The sequence below is a fragment of the Pseudorca crassidens genome, chromosome 10, assembly GCF_039906515.1.
Source record: "Pseudorca crassidens isolate mPseCra1 chromosome 10, mPseCra1.hap1, whole genome shotgun sequence".
Lineage (NCBI taxonomy): Eukaryota > Metazoa > Chordata > Mammalia > Artiodactyla > Delphinidae > Pseudorca > Pseudorca crassidens.
In genome coordinates this window covers 73,244,010-73,264,037 of record NC_090305.1, presented here as the reverse complement: position 1 = coordinate 73,264,037, position 20,028 = coordinate 73,244,010, and the positions used below count along the sequence as shown (strand labels likewise).

General features: G+C 41.7%; 1 protein-coding gene across 6 annotated transcripts in view; it reads right to left on the bottom strand.

The window, feature by feature from the left end:
• Nucleotides 1-20,028, bottom strand: part of CACNA2D3 (calcium voltage-gated channel auxiliary subunit alpha2delta 3) — a 785,949-nt gene that overhangs the window by 261,806 nt on the left and 504,115 nt on the right. For all 6 annotated transcript variants that reach the window (XM_067754783.1, XM_067754785.1, XM_067754784.1 and 3 more), the window contains one exon: nucleotides 11,415-11,548. In XM_067754783.1, the coding sequence (XP_067610884.1) occupies nucleotides 11,415-11,548 (134 nt within the window). The remainder of the gene's footprint in view (nucleotides 1-11,414; nucleotides 11,549-20,028) is intronic.

Below are 20,028 nucleotides of genomic sequence, written 5' to 3'. Positions count from 1 at the left end.
GCTAAAATGTCTCTTTGGCATGTGGATTATTTTGAGCTGAAAAACCTCAAGCCCCAAATGACTCAGAAAGAAACTCTGACTTTCGCCCTAACTGCCTAAAAGAATTTAGATAGAGGACCTGTTCCCAGAAGACAGCTATCATTGGAGATGCTTGCAAAGATATGGACTAGGCGTGGTAAGGGAAACTCTTAAAAGATCAGTCTATCCTGTGTCCCATTGTCTCTGCGTGGCCCAGCTAACATTTAACATTTGTTTGTTTTTCCATCTCCATGTCACTTGCTTTCCTCCCCTTTGAAATCCCAAACCACTACCCCCGACATCCTCTTTTGTCTTTAGCTGAAGAGGATATTTAAGGTGAGGATTTTGGCCATTTTGGTAAGTTATTCAGTTTTCCTCTCCCATGTAGCCCTGTTATTAAACTTTTGTTTGATTTTCTCCTGTTAATCTGTCTCATGTCAATTTCATTCTTAGACCAGCCAGAAGAACCTAAAGAAGGAAAATTTATCCCTCCCCAACCAGGGCCAGAAAGTCCATACACTCTGAGTGCTCCTAATACAGCCCCAAGGTTGGCTTATCATGGCAAGAAAAATGGGGAATTGACAAACTTGGTCTAGATTCCATGAAGTCTGGGGAAATCAACAGACCTTCAAAAATGTATGGTTCTGCCAATATAGCAAAGGGCCGCTGTGAACCTATCTATTGTGGCCAAGATACAACCCTCAACACATTTCTGCATTCCCAGCCACCAATTTTCTTTTCCAAGTTTGTTCTTGTTTGCATTCAGTTATACTTGGTTGAAAAATCTGTTCTTAATAATATTAATAATTAAAATTAAGATTATTTTAACCTTTAAATAACTTATGTTTAACAAAGCAACATTATTTTCAAAGTAAAATGACCCACACATTTTAATAACAAAATAGAGTCAGTAATCTCACTTTAAAAGGAGAGCTTTTTCAACACAATACCGTTTTTTACATACGTATTGTCATGCAGTGATCAATATTTCTTAACTTGAGAATTCCATGCTTTCACGTAACAGAAAACTAAATAAGAAGCAGATTGTCAAGTGCTATGATGGCGAACAGCTGCCAAAAATCTATGATTTTTTTTCCCTCTCATTCCCTTAGTATTCTGTTGCAAAAGTTATATTGAAACACTAATTCATTAAGCATTTCTCAGCATCTTCAGAAAACACACTACCATTCTATCATATCAGACTTTCTGGGAATTTTCCTTTCCAGTCTGGGCCAGAGTAATTAACTTGGCCTGAATCAGGACAGTAATTTAAAGCAGACAGTATTTATATTTTGATGGAGAATTGAGTGCTAATGCTAAAGAATTTCCATGGACGTGAATATTTTTCCCGACCTCTCCCAATATCAGGTTTCCTTGGAATCCACCTAAATTATTATGATGCCCTACCAAAAAAATCACATTCCACTCTTCATCCATAAACCATATCTTTAGCAAGAAAACCACCGTTAGGAACTTTTCCATCAGACCTAAGTAATGTAGTATAAACAATATGCCTCAAGCAATCAGCCCTTTCCCCAACATATCGCTTTTAACAACATGCATAAAAAGGGAGCACTGCAGAAATCTGGTTCACTCCCTGAAGTTCCCTGTTCTTCCATCTGAAATCAGTGACTGGCACCGAGTAGTTGAAGCTGGCATTCAGAAAAACCAGTTTCTTCAGACCTAAACTTGATCATTCAGCTAGGTATTCAAATGGAAAGACAAATATGACAGTTGCATTTTGGGAACAATATTTTAAACTCTACCTTGGTACCGCCATCTACTTTGCAGTCAATATCCTTTATTATTTCTTCCCTAATTCTTGGCATCTCATTGTACTTTTTAAGGAGACACGTAGTGCAGAATGGGAGACACAAACTCCAGTGAGTAGTAAAAAGAGATTGGTGATATGACTAAAAACAAACCGCTTAGCTTCCCTGAGCTACTATTGAGTGTGTGGTACTGTGTGCCAGGCAGAGTGCTAGATTGTGGGGATACAAGACAGACTTTGCCCTGTTCCTTACATTATCATTGGGACAAACCAAAAAAAAAAAAGATTTTTAAAGAGGGAAAAAATATCTAAGTACTTAATTGAAATAATTATAATAATTATAAATGATCATACTTTCTATGAAGGAAATAGGGATCTGAAATAGAAAGTCAATAGGCATGTGAGGGGTGACATTTTAGCTGAGACAAAGCAAGTGGGAATAATTCTCCTCCCCGTAAAGGAGCAGAATGGGAGGGCAGTCTTTCCAGTTCAGAAGAAAATTGTTCAAAAGCCCAGAGGAGGGAGAAAGTTTGGGGGTGTTCAAGCAACAAAAAGGCTACAAGCATGGCTGATGTTTTGAGAGGGAGGGAGAGAGGTCGGCGATAGTGGGGCTCTGTTGATAAGACACTTGGAGGCAACAAACAGGAAAGCATATTGAAAGCCAGGAAATGTAAAACAAGTATAAGGGATTATTTTTAAGGACTTCCTGAATACTCATTATATACCCACAGCCAAATATAATTCTGACAGTGCCAAAACCTTTTTTAAAAGTTCCTTTGTATTTTAATAGTGGGTAAGGTGTGAGGACAGTCCTGCCCACTGATTTCTCCCATTGGAACACCACGAGAGGTCAACCGATGAACAAGCAGGGCATTTGAATCCTGTCCTTCTCAAAGGAAGGATCCTTCCCACGGAAACATATGCTCCTTAACCGTGGGAGAGAAAGAGACTGTGGGATGAGTACTCAGCTTTGCTTCATCTCAGGTCACCTTTAATTTGATCACTTCAGAAGAGAAATCAATTATAAGGGTGCTTCACAGTTGTTTCCATCCACCAGCAAAGATGGTGATGTTCCAGATTTTTTGATTAAATATAACAGAAATTGATTTGAAAACATGTCCCTTTTTGCCTGAATAAACTATTGTCTTTGCTTTTCCTTTCTTTGTTCAGAACAAGAGAGAATTTCCCCTGAGGAACTGGCACAGAGCCTCATGCTTGGTCTGGACATCTAACGGGAGTGCGTATCATCATCAGAATAAGATTGAAGGAGCCCCCAGTTGCCATATCACTCACAAGCAGGTTTGAAAGGCCATGAAGGAATAATTTTTAATGGCAAAAGGAAGCAAAAGAGTGGTTGTCTGCCACTGTTCAATAGCAGCAGTTTAAGAGCCCAAGTCCGTTGAGATACCCTTATCTACAGTATCTTTGAGGCATGGCGTCATAGACAATACATTTATATTTGGCACAACAAACCTTAAGTTTTAAGAGTGAAAGAATTAAATCTTTTACAGGGGGAAAATCCTGTGCACAGCAGGAGAAACTGGCAGCTGGTATCAAACCACAGGCTGATTCTCTGGGATTATTTTAATTGTTCTTCATGCTGGTAATAAGAGGAATGTGTTCATTTTAGTTTAAACCATGTCAAAGCATGAAAATCAGCCCTGAGAATCTAAGTTGCCTAAATATCTGGGCCATGAAGGGGGAAAAAAGCAGTATGGATTTGGTTGTGGTGGCCAAAATACCTCCCTTAGCTCTCAGAAGGCACAAGGGAGAGGGCTTCCTACCACCCACATAGCAGGATGGTGGGTGGAGGAAGGGCAGGGTCAAAGATTTGGGAGGCAAGGAGAGGACTGGGGGACACTTGTTTGGGCAACTTGGGCTAAAAGGAAGCCATGAGCCTAGGAATAAAAGAGGAAAGAAGACATGCTCCCAAGAGTTAGTATTAGAGCCCAGCTGGGGATGCAACTTACAGAAGCCTTAGATGGAAAGACAGAAATCTAGAAATGCCAACTCCTTGAGACTCCAGTCATTTCCTCCTACCCACACCTCTTTCTTACAGAATCTGCTATTCACAGCCTTGGCTGACCTGTTTCTATCACATGCCCTTTCCCCAGCCCTGGCTGATTGGATAATGGGTAGACATCTGACCTCAGAAGAACCATGGACTAGAAAGTTATGTACTTTGCTCAGAAATGAACTCAGATACACAAACACTGAGTTGTTCTCTGTTGGGTTTGAACTGGGACATATGTAAAATAGGACTTGGAGGAGACCATGTTTCACCCATGAATGAGGATTGACAGGAGAACTGGTCTCCAGAAAATATGAAAAATACAGCAGGCATTTGAGGAAAAAAAGCACAGACAATTTGGTTTTCTAATACAACCACAGATACAACCTCCCAATCTTTCCTAACTGAACCCAACCCAGTATCTTGTTGTAAAGGCACAGTACATAATCCACAGCAGAGAATCCCATTTTGCCATTCTCAGACATTGACTCAACAATTACTTGGTATACTACTTAGGCTCTGCAGGGTCAGGGAGGAGCAAAAAAGTGCTTCTGAGCTTCCCTAGGCATTCAGGAGGTGGCCAAGCAACCAGGGTTCCATGCCTCCATCCCCCAATGTCTACAAGAGTACTCTGCTTCTATATGTTTGTTTCAACAACAGTCCATGGAAACATTTGACTAGATAAAAGGCTCCAGCGTCTAAAAGCATGGTACCATAATGAATACCATACCGATGGGAAACACGATCTTGGGCATGGATTAGTTTTGGCTTCTACAAGCAAGTTGTATGCAGGACTCTGTTACTTCTCAGTCCTTCCAGTATCAGTTCCCTTTGGGACTGGTTTCTTCCCCACTCTGTGAGATTCAGACCATCTGTTAGCAGCTCCATGTCACCTCTCAGTATGGGGTTGTGACTCAAACAGCCTATCACAGACTTGACACAGATGCTGGAAGGGAAAGGGCTATAAAGATAATGAAAGTTAGTGGATGGTAGAGACCATCTTTGCCACTCAGTAGAGACAGTCTGCTGGGAATAAGCATATAAGAATCAAGGAACAAGTCAAAATAAATGGGATTGATCCCTAAATCTAGTCATGCCTCAAGAGAGAACTACACAGATATCTTGCTTGCAGGTCAACAAATTCCCTTTCTGACCTTTGCTATTTTGAGTTGGGTACTGTCACTTGTAAACAAAGACTGCTGAACAATCTATCATGCTAAATTATTATTCAGGCTTAGTGATTTTATTTTTTAAGGGCTTATCTATTTCTAGAAGCTGTCCTTCCATTATAGATAGCTGAAAATTACTATACCATAATAGCAGAAACAACAATAAATCTAAAAATCTAAAAAAAACCCCACCTGAAATCTAAAATTTTTTTTTCATTTTCAGCCCTAAACTTTTCCAGTAGTGACAGTCATCAATACAGGTTGTTAGAACATCTCAACTTTCCTAAAGAAAATAATTTTATACCTTTGATTCATAGTTTTGTAACACCAGCTCAAAGTAGAAAAAAAAATGGTTGAGCTAAAAAAAAAATCCTATTTAATACTGAAATCTAGAATCAAATGGAAGAGGAAAATATTTGGATGAATAGAAATAGCACCTGAAATCAAGAATGCACCAATTTTTAACAGCACCATCTCCTGGCAAAAAAATAATTATAATAGTAATCTGTTTCAATGGAAATAAAATACTGTAATATTTATGGTCTATGCCAGAGTTATAATGACTGCAGGGCCAGAAGTGAAGTGTCACAGCATGCTCCGCATGTTCTTAACACGGTTTCTAAAGGCTCTGGAGGCTATTAAATTTAATGAACCCATCTGCTATGAAATAGAGGTCCCAACATAATCAGTTTCCTCCATGCCATGTAATGCAGATGGCATTCTCTGTTCCACAACCCAGCAGGATGGTTTACGTTTCTCTTTAAGAGTGTCTTTTTGTTTTGACGATTTGAACTTCTTTGATATGCAGTGGTGTCTTGGGGAAAATACTGTAAATTCAGCTTCCAAGCCCCAACAACTTCCTTATGATGGCTTCAACCCCCTGAGTAATTGCTTCTAGGCAGTAAGATGTTGTAGCCCAAAGCAATCACCCAAACGACTCCTAAATGGCCTAGGTGCCATTCTGAGATGGGAAACCAAAACAAATGTGCAATTTATCATATGCAAAGCATTTTCTCCGAGTTGGACTTAGTGGGGGGTGAGGAGGAGGGATACGCGTCCAATTTGCAAATGCAACTAAATTGGTTTGAAAGTTCCTACAAATTTCGTACTGAATTGTATTACCAGCAGAGGGGAGGGGCAGGGGAGCTTGGTAATGAATTCTCATTATTTTAAATGGTCACATTCCCGCTGTTTCTAAAAGATTTCTTTGCTTTCCTTCTACGTGTCACTATGGTCTGTGCAAACTCCCCTGGAAGGGTTGATCAGGGATGCTGATGTTTCCACAGTCTGATGCATGCTCTACTCTGCATACCAAGTTGGGTAGCATTTCCAAGATGATTAGGACCCAACTGGAAAACCTAAGTCATTTGCTTACAAAATAGAACAAATTCCATTGTTAATGATTTTTTGCTCTGCACCTAAGAGATAATGACTGTGCAGCACAACTTGTATTCAGATGAGAAGCCCATGAATTTCAGAATTCTGGTGTTTGCTGTTTTGTCAATTAATACATGAAATCTTATTAGATTAAACATAATTAATGCTGTTAACATTAATTCATTTATTTGGGATTCACCAGGAGAGCATATTGAATAGAACAGCCAGGCAGGAAACAGAATATTTAATCAGACTGGTAGTAATAGTCAGGGAGGATGGACCCTGAAAGGAAAATTCTGTCTGTCTTGATTCTAGATCAGGCTGGATTAAACACAACCCTGGCCTCTCACATGCAAAAATCCTAACTCAGCTTCTGTTCAAACTTTTATCTTGATCTTGTCCAGACCCAGAACTGTATAAATTAATGTATAATTAATAAAGAAGGAAAGTACTATACTCTTAGGTTATTACAAGCTATTCACTTAAGTATTAAATCAATTATATTATTATATTTGTTGCTGCTGGGTTTTCAACCACAGTAACTGATGAGTCAAGCAAATAGGAATTCCTTTTGCATTTACCACCAGATAACTAAGGAGAAAGAAGACTTTTAGGACCATATTAAGCAAACTTGTGGGATCGACTGTCCAAATTTACTAGATAATCAACTAGTACCTAATTCCATAGTATTTGGTAGAAATTATATAAATCAGTAGGGTCAAAAGTCCTAAAGGAATCAAAGGCACATCCAAACTACAATGTCACAAGGAGAACCAGGCTCCTGGAGAAATCACTGGTCAGCAGAAATGTTATGATGAACAGCAGTTGTAATTTTATCATAATGGTATAAATTAATTAAACATTATTTAAATCTGTAAATTATGAATATAAAAAGGAAGTTGTTACTTCTGCAACTATGTAAATAAATGCCTTGGAAAGACTCTAAAGAAGTTGCTAAGGTAGATTATAAATATGTTCAAATATCAAAAAAATTCCACAGCTGCCAACCCTACCAGGATATTATTAAAATGGGGTCACCATTCCCAGTGCCAAATGCTCCTGAGTTTGGTCTCTTTAATTATTGCAAGGTGGGACACATTAGGGCAATCCTGGGTTTGGACTGTCCTGGGTGTGTCAGGATGGTCATGAACTTGCAACTGCTGATTCCCATACCTTCTTCATCTTCTGGGTGGTGCTAAAGTTGGCAGCCTCATCTTAGAATTTAGACTCTGCAGAAGAGTTTAGCAAATGATTCCAATTTTGTTTCCATATAAATAACAGGGGGCTTTTGCCCTTGCCCTGGTAGATAAAGGCCCAGATGACGAGTTTGAAGGGGTGCTGCTTCCTGGCCAGTGAGGCACCTGTTGGAGCAGTAGCTGCCTTCTCCTCACCTAACAGGCCTATGAAAGAGGAATATGGAATCCCCAATCCTTCCTAACCCAACAGGTTTCTCAGCACCACCAAGATGAGAAAGAACCCTCAGAACATTCTACTAGGGGATTTATTTATCAGGGCTATTTGCAAAGATACAACACAGAGGCAGTGCTGAGCTATCATTTCAGGGACAAACATTCTGGGGGTTTAGTTTTATGTGCATCAAAAGGTTCTTGAAGAGGTAGAATAAATGAGCTCTGTCATCTTGGTCTACCATTTTAATTAATAATGAGCCACTTAAAGCGTTATTTTATTTTAAAGTAAGTAAAGATGATTATGGCACAGAATGAAAATTTCATGTAAATGTTTAATATGAAGCACGAGACTTCAAAGACAATTCCTCTGCACCATTTGCCCCGAGCTGCTTTCAGACCATTTTCTTCACTATTGCTGTCAGTTCTTTAGCGGGAAAGCTGCAGTAGCAATGGGTTTTCCCTCTCTTGTAACTGCCACCCATATATAAACGTATATATGTGTATGTAAATATGTATGTATGTGGTTAGCAAATCTAGAACAATTTATTTAAATGATTAGCATTACCTAAAGCAAGATGTTACATTGATACAAAGCTTTATTCTCTTCCTCCCCATGATTTTCAGGTTATGTAACCCCAGCCAGGACACTCTAAACGTATGATGTGTCCTTCACCAAAGGCACACAATGTCCATCTGCTTCTCATTAGTGACACTAATTTTGAAGACCCGCTCAAGATGTTTTTGGATTCTCCCACTGGATAGATACTATTTTTTTTTTTTATTTTTTCCTCCTAACTAGTCAAAAATCTCTAGGGAAGCACTTTGAGACCATGAAAATATCCTGCTCATCATCAAAATTCCCCCCCTAGATTTAGCATCCATGGATGACCTTCACCCTAATCAATCTTTACTAAAATGGTTGCCCACTGGTGATTTTCCATCTCATGACTCCCTCCCTCCACACCCACCAGGCAGCATCCCATTGCCCACTGCACACTGCACTCCTTCCCATCCATTTCATCATCTATTTAGTCATCTGTTTGAGATTTGTTTACTTATTTAGAACACACTGATTTGTTTTATTCAAGTTATAGTCCATTACTCTTCTATTTAATTTTGAGGCTCAAATTGTCCCAGAGTTGACCAGTGAGAGCCCCTTCACGTTGATTCTTGGGCCTTTTGACGTGACCTCATGGTTTTGACTGCTTCGTTATTGTCTGGCACAAAATATTCCAGGCTTTTTGTTTGTTTGTTTTTAACATTAAGACTCCATTACATCCATGTACCACAGTTTATCCAATTGATCTCTTATGGTCGGGGATTTAGGTAACTTTCAATATTTTGAAATGACAAGCAATTCTACAGTGGACAAACTTGTGCGTATGTATTTTTGGATTTTTGGAGGTTTATCTTCAGGGTTAATTCCTAGAAGTAGAATTTCTGGGTCAAAGGGTAAATGCACATTTTCCCTTCCTATACCCCATTCTGTCTTCCCACAAGCATGTACAAGTGTCTCTTTCCCACAGCCTCACCAACAAAGTTAAGCTTTTCATTTCTGCCACTCTAATAGGTGAGAGAAATGGTATCTCAAACCATACTTTAATTTGCATTTTTCTTACAATGTGTGAAGTTGTACATATTTCAAATGTTTAAAAAACATTTTTATTATTTTTGTGTGAACTGTCTGCTCATGTCTTTTGCTCATTTTTTTCTATAGGAATTTTGGAGTTTCCCCCTTAAGTTTTGAAAGTTCTTTATATATTAGGATTATTAGTTCTTTATGTGTGCTATATGTTGCATATTTTCTCCTATTTTACCATTTGCTTTTTGAGTTTGCTTCTTTTTGACTGTGCTTGATTCTTTTAGTTACAAAAGTTGGGTTTTGCTTTGTTTATATTTTAAGTAGTCAAACCTATTTTTATTTATATTGCATCTGGATTTTGGAGTCATTGTTAGAAAGCCATTCTCTGGACTCAGGTTATAGAGGAATTCACTAGATTTTGTTCTAGTGCTTATATGGTTTCATTGTTTACAATTTAGGTCTCTGATCCCCTTGGATATTTTTCTCTGGTGTGATGTGAAGAAAATACTAATTTTATCTTTTTCTAAATAGCTATCTAGTTTTCCCAAAAGCATTTATTACAAAGCCCATCCTAGCACTACTGATTTGAGATGCCACCTTTATCACAAATTAAATTTCCATATGTAGGTGGGTCTTTTTTTGGGACCTTCTACTCTACTGATCTGTCTGTTTATCCAGGTGCTAGTCCCACAGAGACTCTGTTTTATATTTTTTACATTGATGAAACAAATAAGATGACAGACCCAACTGGCTGTTTAGGGTTTGTACACAGAACCACTGGGTGCCTGGATCAGGCCATCCCTGGCTGGCTGCCCTCCTCCTCTCCTCTTCCCCAGCCTTACTCAACCACACATATGAGGAAGAGATGAAACCATCACTGTCATTGCTCTGTTATTACTGTTAGTATGGTGCCGACACAAATGGGGTGGCTTAGTTATTTCACGTCCATGATTCTAAACCAAACTGGGTCAGACTCTGAACATGATAAAAGCCCAAGGTCTCCCTGGCAACCAGAGATGGCTCTTTAGCTTAACACCCATCTCCACTCAGGGTGATTTCTCCTGGGGACGGGCTACCCCTTCCTGACCAGTCTGTATTTCCATGGTCCCACTGTGTACTTTAAGGCTGTGTGTGGGGGGATGCAGGCTGCTTTGCTGTCCCCCAAGATGGGTTCCCACATGCTGCTCCTGCCCTGTATCTGCCTGCAGCTGCCAGAAGAGCAGCAGGGATGAGCGAGCTCGTGGAGAGAAAAGCTGGCCCATGGCAGCCATTGAGATCACTCTGGAGGATGGCTGGTCTGGGTTACAGCGATTAATGTGATGTTAATCCCGACACAAATGATGGGAGGGGGCCCTCTGAGAACATTTACAATCAATAAACGAAAAATGCCACTCCCATCAGATTCATTATGACTATGAAAAATCACCCAGCAATTACACAAGAAACCTGGCCATTAAGCCATTATTTGACGATTGGCAACACTCCTCCTTTTAAGCTAATTCGGCACCAGAATCTGTTTTCCTTGGAATTTGGCTTTAGAATGAGCCCATGGCCAGAGGTGCAACAACAATCAGTGCCTATATAACCACCACTGAAGCATTTTCTCACTTGTTCAAGGGAAGAAAAGGCAGCTGTGGCCTCTACGGTGGCTCCAATTCACTGTCAGAACTGAAGGTGGTCCCACCCTCCCAAGTTGAGACCCAAGATTCATCCCCAGGACTGGGCCTCTCTGATGATGGCAAGGGCCGAATCTAACACACCTGTCATCATTGCCACACTGACAGAATTTGTACACTTGTGAGAAGGAAAAAAAGGTAGAGAAGACAGAAACCAAAAGTGAGTTTTCTGTGCTGACGAGACACCTTCCAGAAGAACCTGTTACATTCTCTGATATTAGGAGTTGTCACCAACCTTGCTTGCTAAGAGATCAACGCAAATCATACAAATATGGAAGATGTCAGTGAACCCCGTTACTGAGAAGGAATGCTACAACCACCATCTTCTGGAATAAACCCAGGGAAACTCTCCCATGGTAGGAGGAACCCTCAGGTTCTCCCCTGGGGCCCTGGGGACTCACAGTGCTGTCGATGTACGCTTCAGTCCACACCACGTCGTGCTCCTGGTCGATGACTTTGGGCCGGCTGAGTACATGGAGGTATTCCATGACATTTTCCTGCACATCAGCCAAGGTGGAGATCTGGGTGAAAAATCCTGCCAAGGGAGAACAACGTTAAGTAAAGACAGGAACAACTACAACTGGGGAGCAGACCTACGCTATGCCTTCTTAGCCTCTAGCTAATTTCTTTCTTCCCTTTTCCTTTTTAAACATTATGTCTCCTCTCTACCATCACCCACTTAATGAGCAATGTGTTCATGTTAGAAAACAGAGTCAAGCAAAAAGAATAAAATGAAGATCACCCACAAACCCACCTCCCAGAAGAAGCCCCTGTTAATCCTTTGGAGAATCTCTCCCCAGATGTTTTCTATACATATACATATAGACCTTCTCTGGTAGATATGGGAGTCCTCTCTACATGCCATTTTGTAAACCCCCCCCTTTTTTTTCATTTTAGTGTATTTATTTCCAATGGGAAAACTAAAAAGCACAAAATTTAAAGGCTGTCCTATTTTTATAACTACAATAGTTATAATTTTTTCTTTTTTAAAACATTTTTATTGGCATATAGTTGATTTACAATGTTGTGCTAGTTTCAGGTGTACAGCAAAGTCAATCAGTTATACATATACATATATCCACTCTTTTTTAGATTCTTTTCCCATATAGGTCATTACAGAGTATTGAGTAGAGTTCCCTGTGCTATTTTATATATAAATATTGTGTATATGTGTATATGTGTAAATATTGTGTATGTATAAAAGTTGTGTATATATGTCAATCCCAATCTCCCAACTTATCCCTCCCCCCTATAATTAATTTTTGAGTGCTTAATAAGGGGCACAAAATTTGCTAAACACCTGATAAGCTTTGCCTCATTTATTCCTGACAACATGATGAAGTGGGCATAACTTGCCCACTTTACAGATAAGATGACTGAGGCAGACCAAGCATATGTGTTTTGGCCGTGTTCTCACCGGTAACAAGTGGCAAATACAGAAGGTGAAACCAGGCTTAAGTATCTTAATCTATGCCTTTTGCTTCTACAGAATTTTGCTCTTTGTGTGTTTAAGGCAGAAACTCCAGCTCAAACCCTCATGTAGTTACCAGACCTGCCATTTGAATATGCTGGGTAGACATGGTTTCTCAGTAACATAAAAAGTTCTAAACATGCTATCATCTTGTGGGTGGAGAGGCCATTTTGATCTCGAGTTTAGGTACTGCTATGCTCCTCTTCAGCTTGGGGTTGGCTTTGCTGGGAGTCAGGAGATGTTAGAAGAGAAGGGCTGAACTGAGCACAGGTCTGGATCCCCAGGAGGGGGCCCTTCATTCAAACATTTATGGAAGGCTTTCTTGGTGCCCACCACTGGAGGAGCAGGAGTTAACTAGATGAGCATGACCCCTGCTTCCTGGGAGGTCTGAGTAAGCTGACAACTATAAAATAGCACAGTCAACATTATAGAGAAACACACAGCATGGACAGCCAATCACTTGGCTACCCCGAAGAAGGGTCAGTACAGCTGAACCCTGAAGGATGAGGACCAGTTAGCTAGAGGAAGGGGGGTTAAAGATTATGTCCGGCAAAGCAAGGAATGTAAGTAAAGGCCCAAGGTCAGAGTTAGACCCATTCTAGGAACTGAAAAAAACTCAGAAAGGCTGGAGTAAAAAGCTCAGGGAGAGTGAGTAGAAGTAGGGTGCTACAAGATCAGAGGAATTAGCAGAGGGACTATCATATAAGACCTTGGGAAAGAGTTTAGACTTTATCCTACAGGCAACTAGTCATGGAAGCATTTTAAGCAGGGGGACACTGGATGGACACAGATTCATGTTTCCTCCCCATGCCTCTAAATAAGGACCTTTATAACTAAGTTGATGCCACCTCCTACTTGCCAACAAATGAGAGAGGATATGTGTGCCTCTGAAGCCAGATCCATCACAGCACTTGCTGTAGTGTTTATAGAACCTCTTAGTGTTTAATACAGGGCTCAGGGTAAAGAAACGTCAGCCCTTTTGTTGTCCAGAAAGGACCAGGACCCTCCCAGGGCATTTCCAAACAAAAGCCAGCTGGTTTTAATTTGTTGTACCAACCCCAAACCAGGTTGGCACCATGTGGCTTCTGGCTTCCTGGTGACAGCTCTGCACAGTGCTAATTAATACGCACTGTCACTCCTGTCCACTCCACCCTCCTGGCCAGGGCCAGAGCCTCGCCCATCCCAGTAGAAACTGAGCCCAAAAGACCTGTGAGACCCTGCTCTAGCTCAGGGCTCTGGAGCAGGGCCCATGTGTACCTTGGCACTCCCTCAGAGGTCAGGCACTACAGTTAGGGATGCCCATCTGGGTCACTGCTCACGCAAGGCTTCCAGGTGGCCCCTCTTAGAGGCACAGTGGGAAAAAGAAGTTTTAAAGAAGATTGCTGGATGACAGCAAGCATCATAGTTATAATCCCTCCACAAACCACGACTACAATCAGTGTTTGAATAAGAAAGAAAACATTTCAGCTCTTCTCTAGTAGGTAAACCTTTGGCTCTGCATGAAGTGTCTTAGAGAGACAAACATGACACAGAGGACAAACCAAGAGAGGTGTTGCCATGTTGATAAGAAGAAGAGAGAACTCCATGGTCCTGGACCGTGAGGATACCTGGGTGAGCAATTCACAGTATAGCAGTATTCCTACTGTGGGTTCCTGTACCAAATGTGCAGTAAACACAGCCTCTCTTGGGAGGAGTTTTTCTTGGTTGTCTGTGTTTTCATTCTAATCCTCAAAGCCAACAGTAAAAACCCCTGATTTGGGTTTTCCAAAATAGGGCCAAGAGAAGGGAGGGAATAAATAGAAGGAGGGGGATGGGAGAGACAGATCCTCAGCATTGAGGGAGAGTGGGAAGGAAAAACAATCACACATTTGGAAGGGGATGGAGCTGAGGGATCATCCACACTTGGCCTTGCTATCATAATCAAAGTTATGAAAAGTTACAAAAAGCTGGCTACAGACCTATAGCCAACAGTATACCTGACACCTCCATAAGGATGACTAACAGTGTTCTCAGACTGAACCCGTCCAAAGCCAACTCCTGATTTCCCTGGCCAGACCTATTCCTCCCACATTGGGTCTTTCCCACCTCAGCAAATGACGCCACTGCCCAACTGGGCCAAACACTTAAGAATTATCCTTGATAGCCATCATTTCCTCACCCCACCCCATAGCTAATCCACCAGCATGTTCTTCTGGCCCTATCTCTAAAATATGTCTCAAGTCCAATCCCACATTTCCACTGCTCCCACCCTACTCCAGACTCCACTGTCTCTCCCCCAGGGTATAGCAACAACCACCCCCACCCCACAAATCCCCCTCCTTGTTATCTAGACTCCTGACAGCAGTCAAAGGAAAGTATAAAGCAGACCATCTAAAGTATAAAGCAGACCATCATCTCCCTGCCTAAAATCCTAAAACAGCTTCTATTTAATTAGAATAAAATCCAAATTTCTTACCTGACCTCTAAGACTCTCCCTCACTAGGCCCCCGCCTACCTGGATGGACTCATCCCCTTCCATCCTCCCACCAAGTTCATCCACCTGACCCTCCCCAGGCGCTTGCACCTACTGTACCCTCTGCCTGGCACACCATTTATCCAGTTTTCTACGGATGGCTTCTTGGGATCATTCAGGGGTTAGCTGTCTGAACCCATTTCCTCTTGCTTCACCTTGCTTTCACTTTCTTCTGAAGATTCATCAATGCTGAATTCTGATTTACTTGTTTACTTTGTTCTTGCCAATGGAATATTGGCTCCAGGAAATGTCACAAAAAGCTGGTGCCTGTCTTGTCCAGAGAGATATTCCCAGAACCAGCACATGGCTCTGTGAGAGCCATTACTGAAGCAAGGACATTCACCAAAGTCTTACTGTGATTCACACTGTCGCTCTACACTTGGGTAACACAACAGCTCAACATGTGTGTGTGCTCGTTGTATAGGGAGGAAACAGAAACAACAGTGTTTAGTAATTTGTCCTGGGTCAATTTGAATACAGATTCATTTGATTCCAAAACTTTTGCTCTTAACCACTGAAGACACTGCCTCTTCCTGTAATGGGAAAGGACAGCATGGCAGCTGCTCAGAGCATGGACAGCATGGTCCTCCTCTGTAAGGACACCCCTAATGGGCTGTTTGAATCTCTGTGGCTGGGAAAGTTTGAGGTTGGGGTGGGGAAATATGTGGTTGCCCTATGAGGTTCCTGGCAAATGCACAGTAGTTAGCACCAAAGGTCTACTCAAAACCCATACCACAGTTCTAACATATTTCAATACATAGACCATAAATGCAGATGTATAAAAGGTAAGAAAAGCTAGAAATACAAAGATAATATTAATAATGTACACTGCAAAGCTTAATGCAAATCATGCAAATCAGATCATCTAACCCCAACCCATTAAATCGTAAAACTTATCTGAAAGAGTCTCTTTTTGTTTTTAAATGTTATTCATATAAGTTTTAGTTAACAAATGTACCTTTTGATGGATAACAGGAAGTCGCTGAGGGCTGGACTCTTTGCCTGTAACCATAGATGCTTCCCTCCTTCTCCCTCTGCATCCTTTGAACTGGCCACTTTCCCCCCCGGCCTTCCCTCACCTCTTTTTATTTATTTTAAATTCTAGCTCTTGAATGTTTATTCTCTTCTTTAATGTGCCTTTTTGGACTTCATATATCATGTTAGAAAATAGAATCAGCAATCTTTTGGTAATTACCAAGGAGTAATTAATGCTGAAATTAGCCACCTATTATAAATGATCTGATCATTTTTCTCCATAACATCAATTTATTTACCTATTCCCTTACAGAGCCTCCTGTGAACTCTGAGTTACAACTACTCAGTGTGATAAACCACATGCAGCCTGGTGCTTTGTATTTCTGATATTTTCCTACCCTTACTTAGAGATTTCTTAAGAGTCCCTTGTCTAAGAGGTGCCTCTGCATGAGATGCTCCATCAGTACATCATTCAACACTCCACTTTGCAATGACACCAGATCTGAGGGACCCCGGAGTCTGCTCCTCAGTGGGAGACCATGGCTGTCTACCTCACCGGTAAGGTCTGGGTAAGGTCCTCGTTCTACTTTTGGTGTGATGGGCACTGCACCCTTGAGTCTTTTCAAAGACTCTTTTTCCCTCTGACATAAGGCAGGCTGAAAACAAGAAAGCCAGTGATCAGGTCCCAGTCTTCCCAAGGCAATAAGGTAGGCAGTGATGTTGCTGGTCACGCACTGGGGCATAGTGGCCATATTGCCATTCTACAGTGGCAATAATTGTTTTAATGTATTTAAAATGGTTTGCTGCTTTGCCTCATTAGAGCTGGTTGCCTCAAGACCTGGTGTGCATCCCCTTATGGAACAACAGTGTTCTTGGAAGACCCTCACAATATTCTGTCCCATCTTCGTCCTCCCCATCAACATCACACACTACTGAAAATCACTTTTTTTCTATAAAAAAATGAACCATTGATAAACAACTTTCTACCTCCACATCTCTTTGGACCATTACAAAGAACGAGTAAGAGGTCTATTGGGCCCTGAGAGCTGAAGGGCACATGTCCGATGAGTTGGAAAGAGAAGACCAAAGAGAGAATAGCCACTAGCGCAGGGAGCCCAGGGGCCTCAGTGGGCACGTGCCACCTGGAGAAGGGGGCTCGCAAATGTGAAACTATCAGAATCAGCCAGAACCTCTGACTTAGGAGCAAGTCTTTTTGTGTGTGAATAATATTACATTTTTCTTTTTTTTTAACATCTTTATTAGAGTATAATTGCTTTACAATGGTGTGTTAGTCTCTGCTTCATAACAAAGTGAATCAGCCACACACATACATACATCCCCATATCTCCTCCCTCCCGCATCTCCTTCCCACCCTCCCTATCCCACCCCTCCAGGCGGTCACAAAGCACCAAGCTGATCTCCCTGCGCCACGTGGCTGCTTCCCACCAGCCATCTACCCTACACCTGGTAGTATATATAGGTCCATGTCACCCTCTCACTTTGTCCCAGCCCACCCTTCCCCCTCCCCGTGTCCTCAAGTCTATAATATTATATTTTTAATTTCAAATTTCATGCTAGAAAAAATAATTTAAAGTAGGGGTCCCCAATCCCTGGGGACCGCGGCTACCGGTCCTTGGCCTGTTAGGAACCAGGCCGAACAGCAGGAGGTGAGCAGCGGGCAGGCTAGTGAAGCTTCATCTGCCGCTCCTTATCGCTCCCCATTGCTCTCTTCACCGCCTGAACCATCCCCCCATTGCTCGTGTTACCGCCTGAACCATCCTCCCCCATCCAGTCAGTGGAAAAATTGCCTTCCATGAAACTGGTCCCTGGTGCCAAAAAGGCTGGGGACCTCTAGTTTAAAGGATCACACTGTGGAGCTAGGAATGCTGGCTTGCCGGCAGCTCTATCGCTGTGCCCCATTCCACCCTGCCTCGTCTCCTCGGAGAGCCTTAATATCTCCATTTGTAAAATGTCAGAAACTGGACCACATGCCTACACAAGCTGAAGCAGGACAATTTCTGGAACACACAGGCTGGTTATAAATCCCAGCTCCAGTCTTTATTAGCTATAGACCATTAAAGTCCTTTCTCAACATCTAGATTCCTTTTCCTAGATTCTCTCAAATAATGGGAAATAGTCCTCTATGAACCATGACTTTCTTCTCCCCAAAGAGAAGCAACGTCACATCCTGGTGAAGAGTTAGGCTCAGACTTTGGAACAACTGGGCCTGATTCCTGGCTCTGCCACCTGCTAGTTGGTAACCTGGGGCGAGCTGCTAGTCTCTTTGAGTCTCAGTTTCCTTCTCATGCATTTCATACAGCTTTAAGGAGGGTCAAAAGAGATAACACATAAAAGTACTTTGCACTTTACCTGGCACTTAGTAAGAAGTTTGTCATCCTTAGTTGCTATTAACAATAGTAGCACCATGTTCATCTTCACAACTATTACCCTTTCCACTCAAATTCTCAAGTTCTATGGAATCTACACAAAGAATGTATACAACTTAAGTCTCCATTAATGGATAAATGGATTAAAAAGTTACAGTGTATACACACACACGCACACAGAAATATTATTCAGCATGAGAAACAAGGAAATCCTGCCATTTGCAAAAACATGTATGGACCTTGAGTACATCTTGCTAAATAAGATAAGCCAGACAGAGAAAGACAAATACTGTATGATATCACTGGTATGTGGAATCTAGAAAAGTGAAAATCATAGCAACAGAGTCTAAAGAGGCTTACCAGGGGCTGGGGGTTGGGGAATTGGTTGAAGAGTACGAAAAAAGAATTATACAAAGGTATCTGAATAACTGTCATTTTTGCCTTCTTCCACCTTTTCTGAAACAGCAAAAAATTTTAATTGCCAGTTTTTCCCTACTCCAAACAACCATTCTGGCCTCATAAATTTGACACTTGGAAAGGTATAGTGAGGTTAAGAGATTTCTAGTGGGAAAAGGCTATGGGTCTGAACTTCCAAGGAGGGCTCAGGCCGCCAGTTCTCTTTCAAACAAGGAGAGAATGACCATTAGCCTATCAACGAGGGACAGGCTGAGTAGATAAACAAGACAGACTCACGTGGCGTTTCCATTCGATCTAATGATGACAGATAAGTTGAGAACCAAATACAGAGACCCTTCTTCATTTGCACAGCTGGAAAATACTCCATTCACCATGATTTTTGAAGGAGAATCAGGCAGTGCTTATTTAAAAGCTTGGCACACTGAACATTACAGAAGGTCATCAAGGCTTTATGGAGTATCTGGGCTAGTTGGCCCCTCTTTTCAGTTTTCCCAGTTCACTTGTTTAACCAATAGTGTGAATGCAGAATTTTAAGTTCCATAAGCCATTCTACAGTGGCAATAATTGTTTTAATGTATTTAAAATGGTTTGCTGCTTTGCCTCATTAGGGCTGGTTGCCTCAAGATAGGACCTAGTTATGCATAAAATGAGACAAACCAATGAGCTCCAGGCCTCTCTGGATTTTGCTAGTGGACTGGAGGAGGCAGAGAACTCCTGTGAGGGCATGAATATTCCCAGACATCCATTTACAGGGGGCAGTGCCAGAGGTCCACTGACTGAGAACTGTCTCCATGGCTACAATACTTCCAAACAAGAAGTTTCACATGGATAGCAGGTCCTTGACCACTGACCCAGGGACAATGAGCTGCTCCTGACAACTCCTGCTCCTCCCTAGGGTCACTCTGGTCAGTCAGCCAACAGGCTTCTCCCTGGGCTTCCCTGGGTCTGCTCTGGTCCCCGAATGCTAATGCTTCATTTCACTGAAGAACTTCGCTGAGTCAGGGCAAAAATATGTAAGGAGGGGGGCGGGCCCTCCCTGGACCTCATGTCACTTGAGATGAAAAATGTTATGCTGCCTCCATACTATAACAATCTGAGAGTATAAACAATGATTTAATTAATGACCATAGAAGAATACTTGCTCACCGACGTTACGCTGGTCTAAACCCCATAACTGATGCAACATGAAGCCGATGTTTATATGGGCACAGATGACTGGAACCTGACATTTTGATGGCAACTGCTACTTTGAA